The sequence below is a fragment of the Bidens hawaiensis genome, unplaced genomic scaffold (genome assembly GCF_021521415.1).
Source record: "Bidens hawaiensis isolate Kalapana, Puna unplaced genomic scaffold, B.hawaiensis_p1.1 tig00020455_1, whole genome shotgun sequence".
NCBI lineage: Eukaryota > Viridiplantae > Streptophyta > Magnoliopsida > Asterales > Asteraceae > Bidens > Bidens hawaiensis.
The window spans coordinates 192,037-217,421 of NW_027493126.1; the positions used below are offsets into that span (position 1 = coordinate 192,037).

Below are 25,385 nucleotides of genomic sequence, written 5' to 3' on the forward strand. Positions count from 1 at the left end.
TTGGTAGGGCTGAGAATTGCGCGTAAGATGGGAGTGAGAAACTTGGAAGCCCACGTGGATTCCATGTTAGTAGCCAACCAAATAAACGAGACGTACACGGCCGTGAACGACACAATGGCCCTGTACCTCGCACAAGCAAAAACCCTTATGCGCGAGTTTAACGATTGTAAAGTCATACACGTCAAGCGTAGCGAAAACAAATCTGCGGATGCGTTAAGCAAGCTTGCATCGTTAGCCTTCACCCACTTAGGAAAGGACATCCGCATTGAACTACTTGGAGCACCATCAGTCCCGCACAAGGAAATCTGTGTCATCCAAACCGGTACAGAAACGTGGATGACACCCATAATAAATTACCTTGCGGCTGGTATACTACCAGAGTCAAAAACACAGGCAAGAAAAATACGTTGTAAAGCACTGAACTATCAACTCATAGATGACATCCTTTACAGACGTAACTTTCTTGGTCCAATCCTAAGATGCGTGGACAACCAAGATGCCGGCTACCTCTTAAGGGAAGTACACGAGGGCATATGTGGAGTACACGCAGGTCCAAGCGCTGTTGTAGCTAAGCTAAACAACGCGGGATACTTTTGGCCGAGGATGCATACGGATGCGCTGGCATACATCAGAAAGTGTAAGTCTTGCCAGCTCTACGCACCCAACACGCATCGCCCGAAGAATGAACTTGTTCCAGTCACCTCTTCATGGCCATTTCAGAAGTGGGCCATCGATGTGACAAGCCCATTTCCCACAGCAGCAGGGAACGTTCAGTTTCTAGTGGTAGCCATCGACTACTTCACCAAGTGGATAGAAGCAAAACCCTTAGCCCAAACAACCGCAAAAAATATCAAAAAAATTATTTGGGAATTTATTATTTGTCGTTTTGGACTTCCACGGACTTTGATGAGCGATAACGGCACCAACTTTGCTGACAAGAAGCTACAAAAGTGGCTGGAAGAACTTCAAATCACCCACACCTTTACCTCAATGGCGCACCCGCAGGGTAATGGTGAGGTGGAAAGAGCAAATAAGAGCATCGTCGACGGCATAAAGAAAAGACTCTTGGAACACAGATCCGGCTGGGTGGACGAAGCTCCACACGTCTTTTGGGCAAACAGAACGCTGAAAAAGGCCAGTACGGGAGAAACCCCGTTCAGCCTCACTTATGGCACTGAAGCCATGGTCCCGGTCGAAATCGGTCTATCCTCACCAAGGGTCTTGATTCAGCCAGAAGACAATGATGCGGAAAGACGGTTAGACCTTATGCTAACCGAAAAACGCAGAGACTTAGCCGCAGCGCGTGAAGAGAATTACAAGCGACAAATGCAAAAGTACTACAACACGCGGGTAAAACTCTGCAACTTCAATGTGAGAGACTACATATTGCGTAACAACGAGGCTTCGAACCAAGAGCGCCCAGGAAAGCTGGCCCCGGTCTGGGAAGGGCCATACATTATCAAAGAAGTTTTGGGAAAGGGCGCATACCGGCTCGAAATGCTCGATGGCACCCCCATCCCAAGAACATGGAATGGAGCTCAATTACGCAAATGTTACATGTAGATAAATTCCAAACTTGTAAAGAAAAGGCCTAGAGCCACTTCTAATGGAAATGATTCTCCTTTATCACATTGTGTTGATAGCCTTACCTTTATACTTATGAACTTCCCACACGATGCCGGTATTCACCGCATAAATATGGGAAGAAGTAAGTCGTTGCGTGTGGAAGGCGGCAAAACCCGCATAAACACAAAAAACGGTAAAAATTTCTAAGGAAAAGATAAGGAAAACCTTCACGCAGGTCAGTTATAGGTGAAGTTTGGTCATCCCACTAAATGAAAGTGACGGTCCTACCCGCAAAATCATGATAGAGGAAACTAAACAGTAACCTATTGACGACCGCGCGTCGAAAGGTTAACTTATTCAAAACACTTAGAAAATTTCTAAGGAAAACCTCCACGCAGGTCAGATAGAGGTAAAGTTTAGCCATCCTACTAAGTGAAAGTGACGGTCTTACCCGCACAATCACGAAAGAGGAAGCAGAACTTTAACCTATTATCTGCCACGTTGAAAGGTTAACTTATCCAAAGTACTTAGGAAATTGCCAAGTTAAACTAGAATATGCATGAGCAAAACATATAAGATTTACAAGGCAAGGCATTAACAAAAGATTTATATTCCATAAAAATTCAAGTATTACAAGAATAGCTGGGCACATACCCGCGTACAAGAATATAAATCTATACAAAAATAAAAATCTGTTCTAACAGTGGGAAGGGATCTAAAGGATCAAGCTTCAGGACCTCTCCCACTTGAACCCGCACCATCAGTAGAGTGTGGCGGTTCAAGGAAAGCCTTGAGGATAGCTAGCCCATCATCAGCAGCAGTAATCTCCACCTTCTCCACCACCGGATGCGGGAAGGCAGCGTACTGGTTCACTGCTTGGTCATAAGCAGCTTCAGTATCCACATCATATAGAGGGAAGTTGGAAGGCGGGATGCCCTTCTCAACAAACCCTAGACCAAGCAAGAAGCCAGCCTTTTCCCCATCCTCATGGGAAGCGTTGAGGGCTGCGCTCATGGCATCGTCATATGATGTGTTCGTAAGAACCCGATGCACAACCTACAAAAAAGTATATCAAAAACTCTTCAAAGGAAAAGCGTAAAGAAATTGTGAAACTGCGCATACCTGAGACAACGCTTCTCGAAGAAGCCATTCCTTGGTAACCAGAGCCTCCTGGAGGGCAGCTTGAGCTTCATCTTGGGCGCGTTCAGCTTCGTTTTTAGTAAGGTTGGCAAGCAACACATCTTTAGCTGCAGCCTCTTCAACGCCCTTCAGCTTACGCTCAGTATGGTCAAGCATGCCCCTCTGGTCCAAGATCTCTTGGAGCTTCTTGGCGTCTTCCATGGCCAAGGCATCATGAGCCTGCTGGAGCCTCTCTAGTTTGACTTTAAGCTCCTCATTCTCGGCGCGCAGAGGCTCGGCAACAGCTTCAGCCTTGGTGGCCCTCTCGGTCGCGTTCCGCGCAGTTTCCTTAGCCAACCGAAGCTGTTCTTTAACAGCTTGGGTAGCCTTGGAACGGGCCTCGAGACGGGCCTGAACTTCAACCTCGAGGGCCTTGAAGGCCTTTTCCTTCTCCGCAGCAACGGCGGAGAGTCTCCTGTTCTCCTCCCGGAAAGCCCGCGCCTGAGCTACTTCTTGGATACGCGCCGCCTTTAACTTGTCGTTTTCACGACAAAGCAACTCGACGCGCGGCTGCATCCGGGCTAGGAGAATCCGAAGCTCGTTTGTCAGCCTACCCTCCTGGTAGCTTGACATAGCTTCCCCCAGCGCACCACTCGGGGCGGCGTGGCGCGCCCACTCGACGCAGTCCACAGCCGTCCGAAGGGTTGTTCCCCGGCGGATGTTCCACCGTGGAACATACACCTCATTGGAATCCGACACTGTACAAAACAAAAAACAGTAAGGAAAATATGATATATAAAAAAAAGGGGATAAAAGGGATATAAGGCCAAGATAACCCCACGCACCTGTAGGGTCGACAACAGGTCGATAGCCACCAAACCCATCACCTGAACCTAAGGGATATCCATCCAAAAGGTCAAGGAGATGGGAAGGAGGCAAAGATTGGCTAGACGTCCCAACCCCGAACATACCTGAAGGACCGGCCGCGGTCGCCGGCGCCGGAGGAGACATGGTGGAGGCCGCCGCGGTAGAAACCAACGGAGGTGAACTCACCGGAGGTGAACTCACAACCGTGGCCGTCGCCGCGGAAGAACCCGCAGAAGAAACCACCGCCGGCTCAGTGAAGGATTCCGTGAAGATGGCACTGACAGCCGGCGGGGATGATGTTACAGTTGGAACAGTTGCCTCAACGGGATGAGCAACTGAACCAATACTGCAAACAGGCGTAGCCGCCTGGGTCATCGCCTCGGGTAGGTTGACCAAACCTACCGTTGTGGGTCCAGAGCTGCTCCTTCCCGTTCCACTCTGGAATGCGGTTGCATCCACGCCTGCATGAAAACATATTTAAATATAATAGCGGAAAGATATGAAGTTAAAGTAAATGAAGTTTATACTTACGAGTCCTCTTGAGCTTGAATGTGCGAACAGGCGGGGACGAACCCGATGGAGCCGGCCTCTTCACCCCGGTCACCGTCGTTGTACTGGGCTGCCCGGAGGTGACAGCTGTCTCAACCTCCGAAGCAGTGGTCTCACCACCACCAGGGTTCCCCGCCGCCTCATCACCTTCGGTCTCCGACTCAGACCGGTTCCCCTGATCGGCAGTGGAGGCAACCTTCGCCTTGCCCTTCCCGCCAGCAGCCTTCTTCTTCCTCGCGAAGAAAGGACCATCTGAGGATTCTTCATCAGAAGATGACAAAATTAGAGGAATTCCAGCAGAGGTTTCAGCATTGAGAGGGCGAGGGTTAAATAATCTTTTACCTGGCCGCGTGGCGCTCAGTATCTCGTGGCCTGGCGGGTAGGCCTCCACAAATCGATCCGCCGTCTGCTCAAGGATGGGCAACTCGTTCTCGTCAAGAGCACGAGTACCCAACCGAGCGGGACCACCGTTCTCCCGCGGCTGCAGAAGAGACTGCAAGTTGTTTCCCTCTGAAAATAAAAAGAGAACTGGTTAGAACAAAAACCCTAAATTAGCAAACAATATGAAGCATACCGTAAGGGATAGAGTTCAAACCGTATTCGAGGACGATGGGAATCTGTGGCGCTTCCGCCCCGGCATCTTTCCACACCCGGCTCATACCGAGCATCACCATCCCAGACTCCGCGAAGCTGTAAACCAGAGTCTGGATCCGGGATATCTTGGCAAACCATTCCGCCTCCTGGTAGTTGGAAGCGTGAAGGCTGGGGAGTGCTCTCCCGTTCTTGAATGTCATCGCAATAGGGACGACACGGGCAGAGATGTAGAAGAACTCCCGCTTCCAAGACCGAAGACTGAGTTCGGTAGCACAAATCTTCAAACCCTTGATCCGGGTGACCAAGGTGTACCAGCCTTGGATGCACCTCCAGGAGTAGAAGGTCATCAGGCGGTCGACATGGGGCTCCACACCCAGAATGAGGCACACCCATTCAAAATGACGGATCTTGGCGATCGCCATTGGGTGTACCTCCGTCAGGTGCACACCGTGTCTCTCCAAAACACGGTATACAAACTTCGTCAATGGGAACCTGAGATTCCCATAGACGAAGAATGCAGCATATACCCCTATCTTGCCTTTGGGGGCATCGTACACCGTCTGATGAGACGCAGGAAACTCAGGCTCAAAAGGTTCGAGCATGAACTTCCTGACGATGTACTGATAGAGGTCGAGGGGAAGAGCACACTGACACTCGCCAGCAGTACTCTTATCGTCCTTGTCAGAAGTGGACGATGGGTTCTCGGCATACACGTCAGACTCCTCGGCGGTAGCCTCAAGATCATGAGTAGACATGTTTTAGATGCAAAGAAGGAACGATTTCAGGAGAATGCTCGACAAAAGTTAGAGTATTCGCCGGAAATCGTTTAGAAGAAGAGTGAAGTGAAGGTGTGGATTAAGATGCACCCTCTCCCCCTTTATATACTCATCGCAATGAATGTGATGAATTTAATGCGGAGGAGAGAGAGAGCGCAGGTGCAATGAAACTATGACACGTGAAAAGAGCAAGCTGGCAACAGCTGTTGAAAGGACGCGTGCCGTAAAATTCGCGCCCACGCGCCCGAAAACTCGCGCCTACGCGCCTAAAAAAGCGTCTGGAATGACCATATACCGTCACATCACCATAACTTCCTGCACGTCCTGAAACTGTCAGAAGAAACCGTCGGACGACGCTAACGTCCCTTCAACAGTTTGGACTGTTCTTATCCTTTCACCAACTCTTCGAATTTAAAAAAGATTCAAAAATAAGAGGGAATACTCCCCCTTACCTTGGCAACCAAGTAACCATAAGACGGGTGCGGGTACTGTGTCAAGGCAAAACCCTTCACATACTTAGCACCCGCAGGGAATTGAAGCCAAGAATACCTTGGAAGTAAAGTAACTATAAGACGAGTGCGGGTACAGTGTCAAGGTGAAACCCTTCACATACTTAGCACTCGCAGGGAATTGAAACCAAGAAGGATCTTCTGGGCCATGCTTGTGGAAAGGGATATAACATCCCCGCATAGCGGGAACATTGAGAACTAGATTGTTTGATGCTCCAAGATGGAATTGGTTGTTTAAACATAATTGATCACTATGTCAAACTACCAAAACCTCGTGGAGAACATATACAACTGAAACTCAACGCTCCTGACTTGCGAGGAGGTTACACACCTACCCGCATCATACCCAAAGATCAAGCAGAAAAGTGGGAAATTCTGCGTGACATTAGGAAAACTGCGGGAAGAATCCCCACGGAAAACCTTAAAACTAAAAACCCTTTTCAAAACCCCTTGCTTAAGTCCAAAAGTTCACCTCACTTATTAACAATTCATGAGAAGAACATTGGACTGGGGGGACTTGAAGAGGTAGGTCCCAGCAGAGCCCAGTTGGACCCGCAAGACTCACCTTGAAGAGGGACGTCTGCGCAAGGACCAACTGGTTCCGCAGGACCAACCATGCTCAGAGAAGACCTTACGCGAAGTACGCCAGCTGTTCCCGCAGGAAAAGCCTCCCAATGGTGAAGTACCCCGCCTATTCCCGCAGTTGCGAATACAAGCCATCAGGGAAGGCTACCCGCACTAATAGCAAGGCTACACGCACAAGGCACTATCAATAATTCAGTGTCACCTGAAGGAATGAGCAAGGCGGGAATACTCCCGCCCAAATGAGCCAGTCCGTACGCTTCTGGAAGATCTTTTGTACTATACCTGCCAAGGTATGGACAAAATAGACAAGATCTGACCAAAGCAGCCCATGAACCAATCACAGGGTGACAGCTCACCGACAACAGTACGAGGAGCACGCTCTAGTACAAAATGTCACTATCAGCCGCTGCCTACTCACCAACCCTTGTCGTGGCACGTACATAGCCTGCAGTTGGTGGAAAAGGAATAGTACACAGCCGGCCATGTCACTATCAGCCGCTGCCTACCCACCAACTACCAGCATGGCACGTGCGTAGCCCACAGTTGGTAGAAAAGGGATATTATACAGCTGGCTGTACCTGCTTGGAAACCTACCTTCGGCTATAAATACTCCAACACCTTGGAACGGTATCATTATCTTGTATCTCATCTTCTCTAGCAATCTCTCTCAATATATACACATATTCAGAGCAATCTAGTCTGATTCTCACGCCGGAGGGTGGTCACAAGGAGGAACCCCCCCCCCCTTCTCAGTGACGAGCTCACGGTGTCTGTTTTGCAGGTCATTAGAAGAATAACCATCTTTGCCGGACCTAACCCTCGTGGGAAACATCTACTTAACCCCCAGATTATCCGTAATCTGTCCGGGGTCATTTAGTGTTTCTTCACATAACCTACTCGATATGAAGCCACACTGTCTTTAGAAACCAAAAAGAAAGCCAGTGACGTAACATGTCTTTTTTAATGGTGACAATTTTTTTTATATTCGTATGTCTATTGAGAAACTTTTTAGCCAAGTCAGGTCAACAACGTACTATTTACAATATTGAATTGTGTCAACAATATATGTTAGGTATTTTAGAGTTGAACCAACCATCATATGTTACCCTTTTGAATCAGGTCACAAAATCATCATCTTTGTATTATACAATTTCCATGTATCGTTCGCAAATATAAAGGCGTTACAGGAATTTGGTATCCATGAAAGCATAGCATCCGATCCACAAATCATTGAAATTAATGTTGTAAATCAATTAACTCTAAAGTTATGGCATATTCTTACTAGCTTTTTTTCCCCTTAAATAAACACTCCTAAACGAACAAGTTAAAAATTCATAAAATGAATAATAAAGAATAAGACATACATGCTGGAGAAGTTAAGAATTTATATAAATAATAAATTCATCTTTATTAATAGTGAAAACTCTGGATTTTGATTTAAAATTGATTTTACAATAACAGTTTAATAGTGGCATACCGAACGCACGGTGTTCCTTTCAAGTCCAAATTCAAATTAAGTGGTGATTTTCTGTAACTTAATTTTAAGTTTAGTTAGCCTTATGTGTTTGTTCGAGTGGTGTTTCTGTATCTTGAGTGACCCGTAGCCTATCCATTTTTTATACTTAATTCGAAGTTCTATCCGTCACACCTCTAATTAACTGTCAAACCAAATAAACACTTTACAACGTGATTACGACCTTCAACAACCTAGGGATGAAGAAACGGGTACAAGCACCGAATTTGGTACCATTGATACTGATTCAGTACCGATACGGTTTGGTTTGGTACCAATATTTAACGAATTTTTGCCTTTGTTTCCAGTAACAGTACAAAGTTTTTCGGAAAATCAGGATTGGGATTTTCGGGGATGGCTATCTGTCGGTAACGAGCTCACTCTACTTAAACCCATTTCACATGTTTAGATAAATAGATTAACACGTGTCATGCTCGCTTAAACAATTTTAAGCGTGTTGAAGTTTTGTTTTTTTACTTGTTTAAATGGGAAATTTTTGTACAATATGTTTTCATTATAGAGGTTACCGAACCTGGGTTTCCATTATAGAGGTTTCTTACCACTGGGGCAAACCCTCCGGCAAGTAATGTTTTAAATGCCGGGTTTATTTTACTGTACCGATTGAGATTAAAAATGATACAATAGGTTGTATCAGACGGTTTAACCTGATTAACTATTAATCTTATAATTTCATAAAAAATACAATTTCAAGTGAAAAGTAATTCAAAGATACACGATTTATAATAAAAAAATAATCCAAAAATTTATCCATAATAAAAAAAATCTAAAATTGCTCGATGGCAATATTAAGAGATATTCGATTCCTTGGTAAATTGATGGCATGCCAATGGTAAATGGTTTGTGGGATGGACCATTAAAATTCTTTAGTCTATAGTCTAAATCCAAAATTTTATCATGGGATTAAACCGGTACAACGGTACAAACCAATAATTCCAAAAGGTTTAAACCATAAACCATTCACCCAATTTGCAGTACTAAAACGTACCGGCCTAGTGACTGACAACCGATATAACAAGTATTACCGGTCAGTATAAACCGGTTTTTAAAACATAGATGGCAAGTGTGTTCAAGTTATTAGATTTAATATTTTTGACATCCACCAATCCATTGTGATTAATATTTGACACCCTTTTTAAGTAATGAACACAGCCGTAAAGCATCACCCACCTCTGTGGGCCGTAGCCCAAAGGGCCCAAAACAAAACCATCGCACATAAAATATTCGAAGGTGGCCGGCAATTATCGTTAAACTACCACCCGGCGCATGTTAGACAAACACGGTCTTATTTTTTAAATCTTAATCCATTCGGCACAAACAAACGTGACAACCTTATGCAACAACCGGTCCCACCATAAACATTTTCAAATTTCAAAAGCACTTTAAATCCCTGGGGACCACTTTGCAATGTTTTCCATTTACCAAGGACTTGATTTGTATATTGTAATTGTAATGAAACATAACCAAAATCAAGTCTAATAAAGAGAGGGTGGGAAGGAGAGAGAATATACAAACATATACATCTATCATCTATTTTTTTTATAAGGGCATTTACAGTAGAGGAGTTAAAAATGTTTCTTTTTCTTGTCACATCAAACGCCATGTAAATACGAGGGCTTGTTCTAGTTTTATCACTTTTATGTGTAGCAATCAAAGATTTTTGTAATGATTGTATATTCTTCAAATTAATCTAACAATGAAAAAAAAAAGAAGAAATATGGATGCTCTATTAACCAACATTTTGCCCCAAACTTCATCATGGGAAAAACGTGCAAGAAAAAATTGATCAAAAACACATATATGCGTTATGTTGCTTGGGCCCTACTACAATGTCTTAACAAATAAAAATAACGAGACACATTTCAGCTATGTAAGCCACTTAAAATTTGGTATTCTTATTCCTTTCTTCTATTAAATACTGAATGTCACGTATCCATTTATGATGAAGTATAGATTTTAATTTCCCGTCTCTCCCTTCTTTTTTCTTTTAAACGGATAACAAATAGATAATTACATGAGTACTTCGTACGAGTTGAACCAATGCCAAAAGGTCATCGCCAGCTAACCCAACCCAACCCATCTATACAAAACACTTAAGCACCTTCTAGACTTTCAGCTATCTCCAGTTCCAGAGACAGCCCATCACGTCTGAAGACCCACTAGTAGTAAAACTCAGACCCTCTCAAGATGGAATTACAGAGATCACAGTCTTTCTTCATTGAGTCACTTATAATCTCTCCAAAATGCACTACATTTGAAAGGACCCCGTCTCTCCCTTCTTATTAAATAACAATAATAATAATGAATATAAAAAGTTAAAAACATTTATTTAACCCGTATAATACACATGTTTCTAACTTCTAAATGTAATATTAACAACCGGTCCCACCGTAAACTATTTCAAATTTCAAACACACTCCAAACCCCATGACCACAATCTAACACTTCCCATTTCCTAAAGGACCTGATCTGTAATTAAATTAAACATAACCATTACCAAAATCAAATCGAGAGAGAGAGAATAACATATCAAGAGAGAAAGATAATTCAATCGAGAGAAATTGTTTATATAATAATAACATATATCTATCTGTATCTATACATCTATATATCTATATACATCACATTTCCAGAAACCAATACCAAACCCTATGGTTGATGACGATGGACCGAGAGAAGGAAAGAGAAACCGAGCTGGAGAGTGCGATGTACACCAACTGCTTATTATTAGGCCTTGATCCATCCATCATCGGTCTCGGATCCAACTCCGGTACTCCTCGGGTCGGGTTATTCCGTCACTCTAACCCTAAATTAGGCGAACAGCTTTTATACTTCATATTATCATCTCTCCGTGGTCCAAAAGTACCTTCTCATTAGTCATTCATTACTTACGATCTGTTTATGTTTATGCTTGTTATGTGAAATTGAGATCGGTTGTTGTTCAGGAGTTTGATAAAGTGTGGCCGATTTTCGATTCGACTCAGTCTCGTGATTTCCGAAAGGTATTGATAAAGGAATTAGGGTTTGAGCATTAGGTTTTTGATGTTAGATGTTAATATTTGGGGATTTGGTTATTGTTAGGTTGTGCAAAGCATAATTAGTGAGCTCGAATCGCAAGGCGCGCTACCGAGGAGTAATTCTAGGGTTTCATCGTTGGCGACGTGTTGTGGACCGAGGTTTGTGTTTAATTGGATTTATTATATATGTGTGTTGTGAATTTAGTTGTGTTAATGGTTAGGATTTGATTGATGAATGGTGAATGTAGATTTGTGGAGCTGTTGTGGCAGCTTTCTTTGCATGCCTTACGAGAAGTTCATAGACGGACGTATGTGGCGGATGTGGCTTCGAATCCACTTCCTGCTTCGTTGACTGATGTAGCGTTCTCGCACGCAGCCACGCTTCTTCCTGTAACAAAGGTACATTGTAGTTGTACTTGTGTTGTCATTCTTACAACATATGATAAGTTATGAACATATCTCCTGATATCAGAAAACATAGGTATTTATGTGTCGTATTTGTAGTCTGTCAAATGTCAATGCTAAACTGCTAGGATATTGTTTTTTTATAAAAGTTTACACGGATAAAATTTATTAGATTTTCAGGGTTTATGAAATAGATTTATCAATTTGTTTGCTTATTTAACAGGCTAGAATAGCTTTAGAGAGAAGACGGTTTCTGAAAAATGCTGAGACAGCAGTGCAAAGACAGGCTATGTGGTCAAATTTGGCTCATGAAATGACAGCAGAGTATCGTGGTCTTTGTGCTGAAGAGGTAATTGTGACACTTTCTATACTTCACCTTGCATACAAAGAATAATTGAAGATTATGTACAGTTCTTTTAATAAGCACATTTTGTTTTTGTTTGGAATGTTTGAATTTCAGGCATATTTGCAGCAGGAATTGGAGAAGTTACATGACCTAAGGAACAAAGTGAAGATGGAAGGTGAACCGTGGGATGAACTTGTATCTAGCTCAAGTCAGAATTCTCATCTTGTTCAGAGGGCTACTCGTTTGTGGGATTCTTTATTATCTCGAAAAAGTAAGTGGGTTGATTTAATTTATGGTCACATAGTTAATAAATGCGATAGGCGCACTTAAGGTGCATAGGCATCTTCTAGCGCAAAAAAAGCGTGGGCCTGAGAAAAGAAGCGCACTTAAATAAAAAAATCACAAACAACATTTGTAATGGCAAACAACAGTTTATTCAAATACCAAATCATTTCAAAAGCTAATCCTCAACCATAGTTACCAATATCATATGAAATTACAAAATAACCAAATTGTTCATACTCGAAAGCAAAAATTCATAAAGTAGTAAATATAACTTTAGCAAGCAGGTTAAAACAAAGCATCTTTTTCATGCATCTTAACAAAATTACCAACATAATCAAAACAAAAGTTAAAAAACAAATAAATATTAATAACCTCTTTTCATGCATCGTATTATTGCTATGTGATAGCAATAACCAAAGGTGAGAGATAATAGAGTTAATTTTGTTAAATTTTGTTAATCCCATAAATTTAGGTAAATTGTTTAAGAGATAGATCAAATAAAACCGAAGGAAATAAAAAAAAATAAAAAAAAAAATTCTGTTGCCTATTTTTCTCCTATATTTGCCACTTCAGTCAAATTAGGCGCCAAATGAACGCCTCGTTCTAAATTTGAGCCTAGGCACTAAAGCGCTGCGCTTTTCATTACTATATATTATGGTTATGATAGGTTAATCTCATGTGGCTTATGCTTAAGTATCATTTGACGTTACACCTGTAGATGTGAAATAATTGAATCTCTATACATTACTTTGTAACATTCATGTGTTTATTAAGTTTAATATCTGTTATATTCTGATGTAGGTCAACATGAAGTTCTTGCCTCTGGTCCAATTGAGGATTTGATAGCACATCGGGAGCATCGGTATTTATAACTAGAATCATATGTTATATGTCACTCATTTATGTCTGTAACGTCTGTTTGTGGTACTGTTCTTGTATTTGAATGATATTATATGTTTGTTTGTCAGATACCGTATTTCGGGATCATCACTTCTTGCAGCTATGGATGAAAGTACTCAACTTTCTTCTGGTGATTCAGATAAAGAACACACAGATAGGACACAACTGAATTTAAATAGAGAAAACGGGAATTCTTCAGATGAAAAAACTGATAGAAGTGGAAGAGGTCAGCCCACCGTTGATATTGCAGAAGTGTTAAGGCGGTGGACACATGCACTACAACGTATACACAAACAGTCACTTCACCTGGTATATATCTGATACTGTTTTTAAGCTTTTTCGTTTTTATTTGTTCCGAGAAAACAGTAATATTTGATAATCTGATACTGTAATGATTGACATTTATAATAGGCTAAAGCAAATGATGGTGAAGGTCCTGATCTTCTGAGAAGTGCAAATGACGGTGGTACAAGCGGTCATGCTGAGTCATTAGCTTCAGCACTTGCTGAACACCGACAACATTTAGCTAGTATACAGGCATGTTATAACCTTCATCTATGATTTATTTTTTACATCTATCTTTTTCTTTCAGACAATTTGGCAGGATGTTATGTGTTAAGAGTTAAATACATTTATACCAGTATAAGCGGATTAGGGCTTGTTTACATTCTTTTTGTGCAGGTTCTTGTTAATCAATTGAAAGGAGTTGCACCAGTTATACAAAATTCAATATCAGAGTTGACTGAGGAAGTCAACAATGTCTCCACAAAGCTTCCTCAAGTGCCACATCACCTTGGTAGATCCACCTCACCTGTTCAAGCACAAAGCACAGGAAGGACAATGGTAGTTATCTTTTTAACTCTTTTTACAACACATGCATTTTTTTTTTGTTATCAAATACTCTAATTGTACCTGTAATGTGTAGGAAAGTAGCAGTGATGATGTCACAGATGTTGCTTCAAGGCTATCGTCAGTCCACATTGATAAAGTTTCATCTAGCCCTGCTGCTTTAAAGCTACCGCCTCTATTTAGTTTGACACCAAATTCAACTGCAAAAAGTGGGAATTTCTACAAGAGACAGACTCAATCTAATGCTAACCACTTAGAAAATGTTTCTGAAAGATTGCCTCGTGAACAAACTGTATCAAATAACCAAGTAAATACACCACAAACAGGTTAGATATGGTTCTTTTTATTTATTTATTTATTTTTATTTTGAAGCTTTAATTAGTTTGTAGTTAGGGACTGTGTTAACGAGCTGAGCCGAGTCTTGTTTTTCCAAAGCGCGACCCATTTGTTCTTCTCGCAATGAGAGCCCAAGCTTGGCAAGGCTCGTTTCGACCTCCATTTCTAAAGCTTGAGCTCAGCTCGTTTTGAGCTTTTAATTTAAAGCTTGAGCTCGGCTCGTTTTGAGCTATATCTCTAAAGCTTGAGCATGGCTTCTTTCTTGCTCTATTATTAAATCTTTAGCTCTAGTTGTTTCGAGCTCTATTTCTAAAGCCCGAGCTTGGCTTGCGAGTAGTTGTTTAAGCTGGGGCTCGGCTCATTTATTATATATTAAACACATTTTATTTAATTAATATATATCTTTTAATTAAATTTTTATATTTATCTAATATATATTATATAGTTATTTTTTTTATCAAAATTTTATAAATAATAATAACAAATAAATAATTTTGTGTTCAATAAATATTATATTAATAGGCTTGTTTAGGCTTGCGGGCCAATTTGAACTCCATAACTGAAGCTCGGGCTTGGGCTAATTTTCTAAACAAGCTTTAGGCTCAAGCTCGTTTAACCTCGGGTTGATTTTCAGCTTTAACAAGCTGATCTCGAGGTGCTCACAAGTGGCTTGTTTTGTTTACACCCCTATTTGTAGATTTTAATTCCAAATTTTATGTTTTTCAGATAATGAGAACGATTATATTCGTAACCTAAAGAAATCTGTGAGAGAAGCGGCTTTGTCATCACACACCTCCGATACTAGCCAATTACCAGATAATCAATCTGATGATGGATCTGAACATTTCTTTGTTCCTCTTTCGGGAACTGGGTTTTCTCGTGTGGGCCCAGAAAAGAAACCGCCTTCATTGAGAAGTAAACAGTTGTTTGCATCTGAATTGAGCAGTTCTTCAGTGGATAACCGTGTTTCAGACGTGATGAAATATAATGAATCACTGGATATGGTGAATGAATATGATGGTGTAAATGCCTTTATGTCTGCTGCCGCTTCAAGTTATGCAGAATCTGAAGGACGGTTATCGTTTTATGATGTGGAGGAAACTCATGATCAAGTTTTTTCACCTCTTTTCTTAATGGACGAATCTCTGTCTGCTGACGCATTTGAGGATTTACTTGGTATGTTTTTCCTTCAATGTTCTTATAGTTTTATAGCAAGTAAAATGACCAAAATGCCCTCATCCTTAAACCATCGTAGTTTTCAATTTAGTTGCAAATGCACATATTTCAAATCATTTATGAAAAGATTGGATTATTATTGTTGTAATATAATTTTTTAATTCATGGATAATGTATGTGAAGGTCACCCATGTATGTATTTGGTTCCCTTTATACCAAGTTCTGGTTCAAAACATGACGAAGTATTGTAAAATGAAACTATATACATAAACTTATTAGCTTAACCTATACTATGTTGACACCTCATCAAAATGTATTTTGTCTTTTCAAAATTTTGAAGGGCATTTTTGTCATCAGGGTTTTCTTTTGCAGAAATCAGCATACATGAAATCTTATATATCGCTATAATAGAGGCTTATAAAGTAGTTTTAATGTATGGTCGTATATGGGTGACCTCCACAAGTGTACATACATTATCCCAATATATAAAGATGTGTATATATATGCATATTTCAAAATGGGCAAAATGTGTTATGGCCCGTCCATTTTGTCATCTTATATTTAACATTATGACATCTTTGTGTTGTCTTGACTCAACCAATGCATCCTATGAATGTCACAATTCTTTTGCTAATGAGATTTGATATCAAGTTATATTAAATGGGATATGGATATCGTCTTCCTTATCCTTGTTTAAACCATCAATTCCTGATTAACTTTGAATAAATATTATTCTCATTATCTCACAAGAATTCTGCTATTATTTTTATCTGCAGCGCCTCTGTCAGAAACAGAAGCAGCGTTAATGGAGCATTGATAGGACATTTGAACGAGGTTGCTGGTGTTGTATTGTTGACAAGATAGTAGTTTCTATAATTGGTTTAGTTTTGGGTTGTGATGTTATTCTCTCTAATCATTTGGACATAAATGATGCTTATATGTTTGATGCATCCATCAATTGGTTCATTTTAGCAATGTCACCGTCATGGTTGGATCTGGGTATCTGGTATGGGCATATCGCTCATATAATACACACGGTAGTTATCGGTACATGTTGTTTGTAAGGATGGTAGGCATTGTAAAGTCAACCAACTGTCGTTGACCAACTGCCAAACATGGGAATGATGCTTTTGGTGAGGATTGGAGTTGTAAAATTTGGTTGATTCTTTAGTTGGGTCATGTTAGAAGTCAATGTTGAAGTGTAAAAGAAGAGAAATGATATTCCATTCTTATTACTTGTTTTTTTTGTCATTAATTGTTTATGACGTTATGTCACCGCCTACTTTTGTGCTTAGTTTCCTCGCATCTTGTGGCGTCGTTTGGATTTTGAAGCCTTGTTTTTTTTTTTACTTTTTAAGTGGTTGTTTGGATGATGTTTGTTCGAAGGTGTAAAAGGAACGGTCCGAGTTGGTTTAACAGGTCAAAAACATTGGTAGTGTAGGACTGTAGGATAAAAAGGTTGTGTTTGGTAGGGGTATTCTTGATGTTAACTTCGATATAGTTAAATGTAAAATGTGAGCTATACTCTTAACCATCTTAACTAGTGTTGCAAAAATCCCGACTAGTCATTGATTAATCCTTGATTAATCGTTAGTCTCCCCTTCACTGATTAATTTTGATCTAGTTGGCCAATTAATCGGTCAACAGTCAAATCCGGCCAAATTGGCAGTTTCTAGTCAAATTTGGCCTAAATTAACGAATTCCGGCAAGATTTCGATCAAAATCAGCGGTTTCCAGCGAAATTCCGACCAAAATCAGCGGTTTCCAGCGAAATTCCCACCAAAATCAACGGTTCCGTGCGAGCTTCAAGCTAAAACCAACGGTCTTAAGTGAGATTCCAGCCAAAATATGTTTGTGTATGTATAAAATTGAAACTTACATAAAAAAATGTGTGCGTGTATATATAAAACTGAAAACTATACATTAAAGTCTGATCCGATTAAACCCTATTAATCTCGATTTATTCCGATTAATCGCTAGTCCCCACCGTCCGACTAGTACTATTTGCTATGAATTCGATATGTTACCATATTAGAGAATTATGTGTCTGCTATTACTCTCTTATACTTTTATGCGCCCCTAGTTTATATGGGTTCAAAACATACTCTTATGGTAATTATATAAGTACATATAAAAAATATATAATTTAATTTTTAAATTAAATGATTAGGATGTTAATTATGATGACAATGCCTATATTTATTATGATAAAGTATGCTCTATATGGATTGTATGTATTAGAAAATATCTTGGCTCTTTGAACCAACTTCCCAAATAATTAAGTCTAAATTGACATCTTTGAATGAAAGCAGCATGGTTATTATCTCGATTCAATTCACCTGATGCCACTAAGAATCATTATATTTTATTCTTAGTATCCAAGTATCAATTATGTTTCATAATTCCTCCTAATAAAAGGAAAAACAAACTCCGTACAATACATATCATAACAATTAGTATTCTAGAGGTAAATATATTATTTTTCATTTTATTATTATTATGAACTTATTACAAGTGAACAAAACTTGTGATCAATTTTTGCAACAGATTACTAACATTTGATTCACAAAGATATGTACAAATATATGTAGATATTACCTTATCGGTATGATATGGGCATTCATGAATTGTAGTCTCATTTCATCAGATGGAATAAATGATGTGATCACGAATAAAACGAAGTAGATTCATTAAACACAAAGTTTTAGCATGGTATATCAACCGACCTTAATTCAAAATTATTTTGTATAACAACCAATAAAGCTCACACGTACAGTCACCAACATACATCCATTAACAGAAGGCCAACGTCCGCAGTCACAGACAACGCTAGTGATCCTATACGCCACCAATTCCAAAGAAAACCCCACAACATCTTGTCACAAACGAGACTTAAGCCATCAACTTTCTACATAAAAAAGTCACCGGGATACCGCTAGAGCACTTATTTTTGGTAAACATTTGAGATTTTTAATTATTTAATATATATAGATTAAAAGTTTGGTGCCGCTAGCATCTTATTGGTCCAAGTGGTTGTCCGACATTGGGCAAAGTTTTTTTTTGGTATTTTTTATTTTGTTTCGTAGTTTCGGTATCGTAACGAGCGTAATTGAAACAAACTAAATTTGTTTCGACTTACCAGTTACCACCACAAATCTCGAGACAAACAACACTAAGGTTTTACCGACTCACGCGACGACACCCGAGTTTTACCGACCCTTTTGTTTCAATTCCGGTACCTTAAGTTGGAACTAACCAAATTCATGTCAACTCATCATCGTAACGCTTGAGTTTTATTGAAACTCATGTTTCAAAGATGGTGTTTTGTCAGTTGCCGCGACGCAACGACCAGAAAAACTTGTTTGATATATTTGAAGAAGACAAGAATCTTCTATAATCTTTACTAATCATTTATTATATAGCATTAAATAACACCTAATAATAATTTTTATTTTTGTCACCAAACCAAACACTCTCACACATTAACACATTAACCCATTTTCATTTTCTCTCTCTTGAATTTGCAATCAAACTTTCATTCAGAATTTTTTTTCTCACTTGCAGTTTTATTATTCTTTTTGACTTTTTTCTTTCTTTCTTTCTTTCTTTCTCTCATCATCATATTATTATTATTATTATTATTATTATTATTATTATTATTCGTTATCTGCTTCCTTCAACAACGCCTCACGTAACGTAAGTATCATCATCATCCTCTCAATTTCTTTTAATTCACTGCACAATTTCATTCATCCTTCCGATTCATCTGTTTTCCGATAATTTACCGTCAATTTTATAATAATTATAATAATTTATACAAATAATGCTATCTATCTGTTCTAGATCGTTTCTAGATCGATTCTAGATGTTTTTGTGTTTCGATCGAATTGAATCTGTTGATATTAGGTTAATAATTTGAATTAGGGCTCGTATTGTTGTTTTCTTATCGATGTGTGGAATTGATCGATGGATTGTGTTATATTGTTGAATTGAGGTAGGGTTTATGTATTACTGGATGTGTATTTGTAAGCTAATGGCTTGATTTTGACTAATTTGATTGCTTTATTATATTTAGGTTTTGTTTCTGTTGTTTGGTCATTCGGTGCTGGTGGTGCTATGAAGCCGGTTACGGCTCGCTGATGATGTTTATTAGGTGGTAGCAGTCATAGCATGCCGGTTTGTGGTATTTATAAGAAACATTTGATTACAAGAATAATTTGATTTGGGGATTTTTGTGCTGAGTTATTGATAATAGGATGATAATTTCAGTTAGGGCTTGTACCGTTGTTTTTTCTCGATGTGTGGAACTGGTTGATGAATTGTGTAATATTGTTGAATTAAGATAAGGTTTATATATTATTATTATTATTATTATAATTATTATTAGCTTTTATATAGCTGTTAAACTGTGATCTTATTATTAATATTATTATAATTAGTAGTAGTTTTTATATAACTGTTAAACTTTGATTTCCTTTATTTTGCTTCATACACATGTACTTAGAGCCGAGGGTCTCTCTGGAAGCCACCTCTTTATTCCTTTGGATAGAGGTACGGTGTGCCTACATCCCACCCTCCCCAGACCCTACTTATAGCTTTGCTGTCGGTGGGATTTTACTGGGCTTGATTGATTGATTGATTGATAAGATAAGGTTTATGCGTTATTGGATCTGTGTTTGTTTTTGTTATTTAATAGCTGGAATTTGTTTAATTTGATTGATTATATTTAGGTTTTATCTTTCAGTTATGATAGGGTTTCTGCATAATTAGATGTGTATTTGTAACCTAATAGCTGGAATTTGTCTAATCTGACTGCTTGATTATATTTAGGTTTTATTTCTGTTATTTGGTGCCGACGGTGCTATGAAGCCGGTTATGGCTCTTTGATGATGTTTTTTTAGGTAATTGCATATCCGTTACTAGTATTTACAAGAAACCTTTGATTCCAAGAATAATTTAATATGGGGATTTTTGTGCTGAATTATTGATAATAGGATAATTATTTTCATTAGGGCTTGTATCGTTGTTTTTTCTCGATGAGTGGGGAATTGATTGATAGATTGTGTAATATTCTCGAATTAAGATTGGGTTTATGCATTATTGGATCTATATTTGTAACCTAATAGCTGGATTTTGTTTAATATGATTGTTTGCAGGAGAAGACTGTTTTTGGCTTGCTTAATTTTATTTCCTGTTATCGTGTGCTGATGGTGCTATGAAGCCGGCTACGGCTCTTTGATTGTGTTTTTTAGGTGATAACGATCACAGCTTACTGATCTTTGGCATTTATAAGTAACATTTGGTTCCGAGGATAATTAATTTGGGCATTGTTGGTGCTGAGTGTTGCGATTTTTCGGTTAAGTGATGATCAAACAGATACTTAATAGGATTCCTTCACGGAAGGGACATAAGTCAAACGATAATCGAGATGGAGGGAACACTAATTCATCTTCAATTACATCAACTAGTTCAAGAAACAACAATGATGTAGCACTTAATCGTTCCAACAGCTCAAGTCCTGCATCCGGTCATGGTCAGGGTCAAAGTCTTAATCCTTCTTCAAACACCGGTACTAATAAGTTTGATAATGCTTTGACATCAAAGCTTAATGGAAATCCGGTCATTTCCACCACATACGAGGCTTTGCCTAGCCTCAAAGACGTTCCAAATTCTGAAAAACAAAACCTGTTTATCAGAAAGCTGAACCTGTGTTGTGTTGTGTTTGACTTCACTGACCCAACAAAGAATTTGAAAGAAAAGGAGGTCAAAAGACAGACTTTGACTGAACTTGTGGATTATGTTTCTTCTGCAAATGGGAAGTTTTCAGAAACTGTTTTGCAAGAAATTGTTAAGATGGTGTCAGCAAACATATTTAGAAGACTCACACCACAACCTCGTGATAACAAGATGTTGGAAACTTTTGATGGTGAAGAAGAAGAGCCTTCAATGGACCCCGCATGGCCTCATTTGCAGTTAGTTTATGAGTTTTTTCTAAGATCTGTAGCATCACCAGAGACAGATGCAAAGCTGGCTAAAAGGTACATTGACCATGGTTTTATCTTAAGGTGGCTAGATTTGTTTGACTCTGAAGATCCAAGAGAACGCGAGTACTTGAAATTTGTACTTCATCGTATGTATGGAAAGTTTATGGTGCACAGACCGTTTATCAGAAAAGCAATCAACAATATATTCTTTCGGTTCATTTTTGAAACTGAAAAGCATAATGGGATTGCTGAGCTGTTAGAGATTTTAGGCAGCATTATTAATGGTTTTGCTTTGCCATTGAAGGAAGAACACAAGCTGTTTCTTGTTAGGGCGTTAATACCGCTTCACAAACCGAAATGCATACCGATGTACCATCAGCAGTTATCTTACTGCATCACTCAGTTTGTTGAAAAAGACTGCAAACTTGCTGATACTGTTATTCGAGGTTTGTTAAAATATTGGCCAATCACAAACAGTTCTAAGGAGGTTATGTTCTTGAGTGAGCTTGAGGAAGTTCTAGAAGCAACTCAGCCTCCTGAGTTTCAAAGATGTATGGTGCCTTTGTTTCGCCAGATTGCTAACTGTTTGAGCAGTTCACACTTTCAGGTAACTAATTTTGCCGCTTTGTTTAATTTGTGATTCTGGTTCATGTTGTGTATAGTTTATTTGGTGCATTTCAACACGCCATGCCGCCATTCTTTTCTAAAGTAAGGCAGGCCAAAACAACGGATTCAGGTTAAAACAGGTTCGTTGGGTTATTTTAAAACACGTTTTTATTAATAAAATGAAACTCTTTATAAATCACTAAACATGTTAAATCTGATAAAAGCTATATTATCTGAATAGTTATATTGTCTTTTTTAAGTGAAATGATTTAGGTCTTGTACATCAAAATACACTTCTGGTGACTTTTGATCCCCTTTTGTTCCTTTTCAAAATTACTTTTTGTTTGTTTGGGGGTTAAAATATAACACAGATCAACCTAGGCCTGTAAACGAACACGAACGAGGGCATGTTCATGTTCATTCATTTAACTATAACCTAACACGAACAATTAATCGAACGAATTTTTTGATTATGTTTTAATGTTAAGGAAATTAATATGTTTGTGTTTGTTCGTTAAAAATCTAAATGAACAATTCACAAGAGTACAAGACACATACGAATGACATAAACGAACATTAATGAGCATAAATGTGCCAACCTCACGAATGTAAACGAAGAACGAAACACGTGTTCATGTTTGCTCGTTTAATTAAACGAACTAAGTTTTTTGTTCATGTGCATTCGTTCGAACGGTTAACCGAACGTGCACTTTGTTTACAGGCCTAATTGCCTAAATCAACCCATTCATAAGTACATGGGTTGAATTTGCCATCACTAACTTTCGGAACACAAATCTTGATTGAACAAAAACTAACCGTTCCTTGTAATATGTAGGTGGCTGAAAGAGCATTGTTCCTATGGAACAATGATCATATCGACAACCTAATTAAACAAAACCGCAAAGTTATCCTACCAATCATATTCCCTGCTTTAGAAAGAAACGCAAATTCCCACTGGAATCAAGCAGTCAAAAGTTTGACTGTAAACGTTAGAAAAATCTTCCCAGACGCTGACCCCGAACTCTTTGCGGGATGCTTGAAAAAGTATCAAGAAGACGAATCTAAAAAAGAAGAAATGAAGGCTAAACGTGAAGCGATCTGGAAACGTTTAGAAGAAATTGCCGAGAAAAGATCTGGTTCTGGTGCCACCAATCAACCCATGCTTTTTCCTAATAAGGTAATCACTGGCTAAATAAAAACCATACAAAAAACCCATCTTTTTGGGTTTTTAAATGTATGATTTGAATGCCAAGAATGTGTATATGCATATCTTATATATCTATATATAATAGATATAATTTGGAATGGGTTGGGTGTCTCTAGAGAGTGAATTTGGCCATTTTGTTGCAAGTTTCAAAAGGGTGACAAGAAAAGGCTTTAAAAGTTTCAGGCATTTGTTTACATCTGTTTTTTTTAATATATATTTTTCTGAATTTATACTATTATTATTGTACTCCTTTATTGTTTATTTTTAATGTTGTATCATATTACTTTGTGATTTTTGATCTGGTTGACTTAATTTGCTACTCTTTTGTTATTCCCCTATCAACTTTTGTGTTTGACCATTTGTTTCTGCACATCTTATGTCCCATGCATTATTTTATATACGAACAACGTTACAATTTGTTTTGCTGTGATTAGTAAGATCGGTAAATTAGATGAAGGTAAGGAAGAGAGGGATTTGAACCCTCGGTAAGCAAAAACTACATAGCAGCTTCAACGCTATGAAACGATTTCACAGGATTCAACCAATTGTAGTATTCGTGAAACATCATTGAGAAATAGGAATCTGTGTAATCAAAAGATTCTTAATTGAATAGATGTATTTTGGGAGAATCCAATTTGAAGTGACTTTTTCTTAGATACATTATACATATCACATGACATTTTAATTTACAATTGAATAAATGGATTACTATCTATGTATAGACCGTGGACAAATGAATTTATTGATAACATTTTCAACTCTAGCCAGCATCTTATAATGAATTATTCTATAACTTCAAGATTAACTAAGGGCATTATTATAATGAAATAAAAAAATTTCCAAAATTTTTGTGGCGACAATACCAAAATATCAAGTTGGCTTAGTCGTCTTTATCTTGATCCTTTCAGGCCTATTGAATTATCTCTAACTTGTTTCTAGCTTTTTATTTCATTTGTTTTTAAAACTTACCCAACAAGGAATAACTATCTTAGGACCGTTATGGTTACGATCTTTATTCACCACTGTGGGTTTGTGGATGGACTCCCCTGAGAAGGGCTAAAAGGTTAGTTCCCCCAAGATGAGTGCTCACCTATTCAGACTTCCTAAACTCTGCGGTAGCACAACCAAGACACCAACAAGTTCTTTGCCCTTGCGGGGATGGAGTGACAAAAGAATGTTCGGAAATTTAAATGGAGTGATTGCCACATCTTGGACTAGCTACTGATCATTCTACTGGTAATCTATTACCTCACTAACTAGCTAATCAAGCGCAATCCCCTCCTTGGCCGACGCCTCCTTTTGCTCCTTAGCCTACGGGGTCGATTTAGTTATTAATATATTGGAAAAAAGGCAAAAGAATAACCGAAAGAAAGGAAATCAATTATTTATTCGTTAAAGCGATACATGAGCTAGGTTTAGAACGTCGTGAGACAGTTCGCTCCATATTCAATGCAGGCATTAATAAAATAAAATATATTATAATTTTACAAAAAGTTGTAATAACATAAAGCTTGTATATTGAGGAAGAGAGGCCAACTTATTACTAGCGAAAATGAGAACTGTGGAAATTGGTCGTTTGTCACCTCTTGTGCATTCCGGGGAGAACCAGCTAGCTCTGGGTTTAAGTTGCGTTTTACTACTAACTACTACTCATCGGTTTATTTGTCAACACCAGTCGGTTTAGACCCATTTAGTTTCACCCATGCTTCACCCTGGTCGTGGGTAGATAACCTAGAGTCGGGTCCGTAAACACTGATAGTTTCCCTATGAAGACTCACTTTTACTCCTGTTTACTACAATGACAAGAATCAAACTGTCACTATAATTATTTCATTGTTATTTTTCTTTTGTTTTCAGTTTATTCCAATTGTAGCAACAATTAAATATAATTAAAAAAATTAATTAAGATAAAAAAATAAATTTATACAATTGTAAGTATTAGTAAAAATCTTTATACGACTTAAAAGAGAATGAATGTTTTCGAATATTTTTTTGCAAATGTGTTGTGATAGAATTAAACACGTCTTTCAATGCATTTAGCATTTTACACCGGTGTATTCACCAAAGTTTCAACTAAGCCAAAGAACCAATCAAAATTCACTGGAAAGTGCGTTAAGTCACGTTGCAACGGGTGTCATGTCCACCCGGCTTGTAAATCCAAAGACAAGGCTAAGGGCA

At 38.7% G+C, this 25,385-nt stretch overlaps 2 protein-coding genes across 2 annotated transcripts; both read left to right on the plus strand.

Moving 5' to 3' along the window:
* Nucleotides 1–10,678: 10,678 nt before the first annotated feature.
* LOC143560843 (AUGMIN subunit 6-like) lies at nt 10,679–16,670 on the plus strand. The gene is made up of 13 exons (XM_077049050.1): nt 10,679–10,958; nt 11,042–11,098; nt 11,178–11,272; nt 11,362–11,512; nt 11,742–11,867; nt 11,979–12,135; nt 12,951–13,011; nt 13,118–13,358; nt 13,461–13,586; nt 13,731–13,892; nt 13,975–14,224; nt 14,961–15,410; nt 16,187–16,670. The coding sequence occupies exons 1-13, from the start codon at nt 10,755–10,757 to the stop codon at nt 16,225–16,227; spliced, it is 2,121 nt and encodes a 706-aa protein (XP_076905165.1). The 5' UTR covers nt 10,679–10,754; the 3' UTR covers nt 16,228–16,670.
* A 2,390-nt stretch (nt 16,671–19,060) lies between these two features.
* On the plus strand, nt 19,061–23,505 carry LOC143560845 (serine/threonine protein phosphatase 2A 57 kDa regulatory subunit B' theta isoform-like). The gene is made up of 3 exons (XM_077049051.1): nt 19,061–19,106; nt 20,567–22,001; nt 22,836–23,505. Exons 2-3 carry the CDS (start codon nt 20,775–20,777, stop codon nt 23,190–23,192), a joined length of 1,584 nt encoding a protein of 527 aa, XP_076905166.1. The 5' UTR covers nt 19,061–19,106; nt 20,567–20,774; the 3' UTR covers nt 23,193–23,505.
* The last annotated feature ends 1,880 nt before the right edge of the window (nt 23,506–25,385 follow it).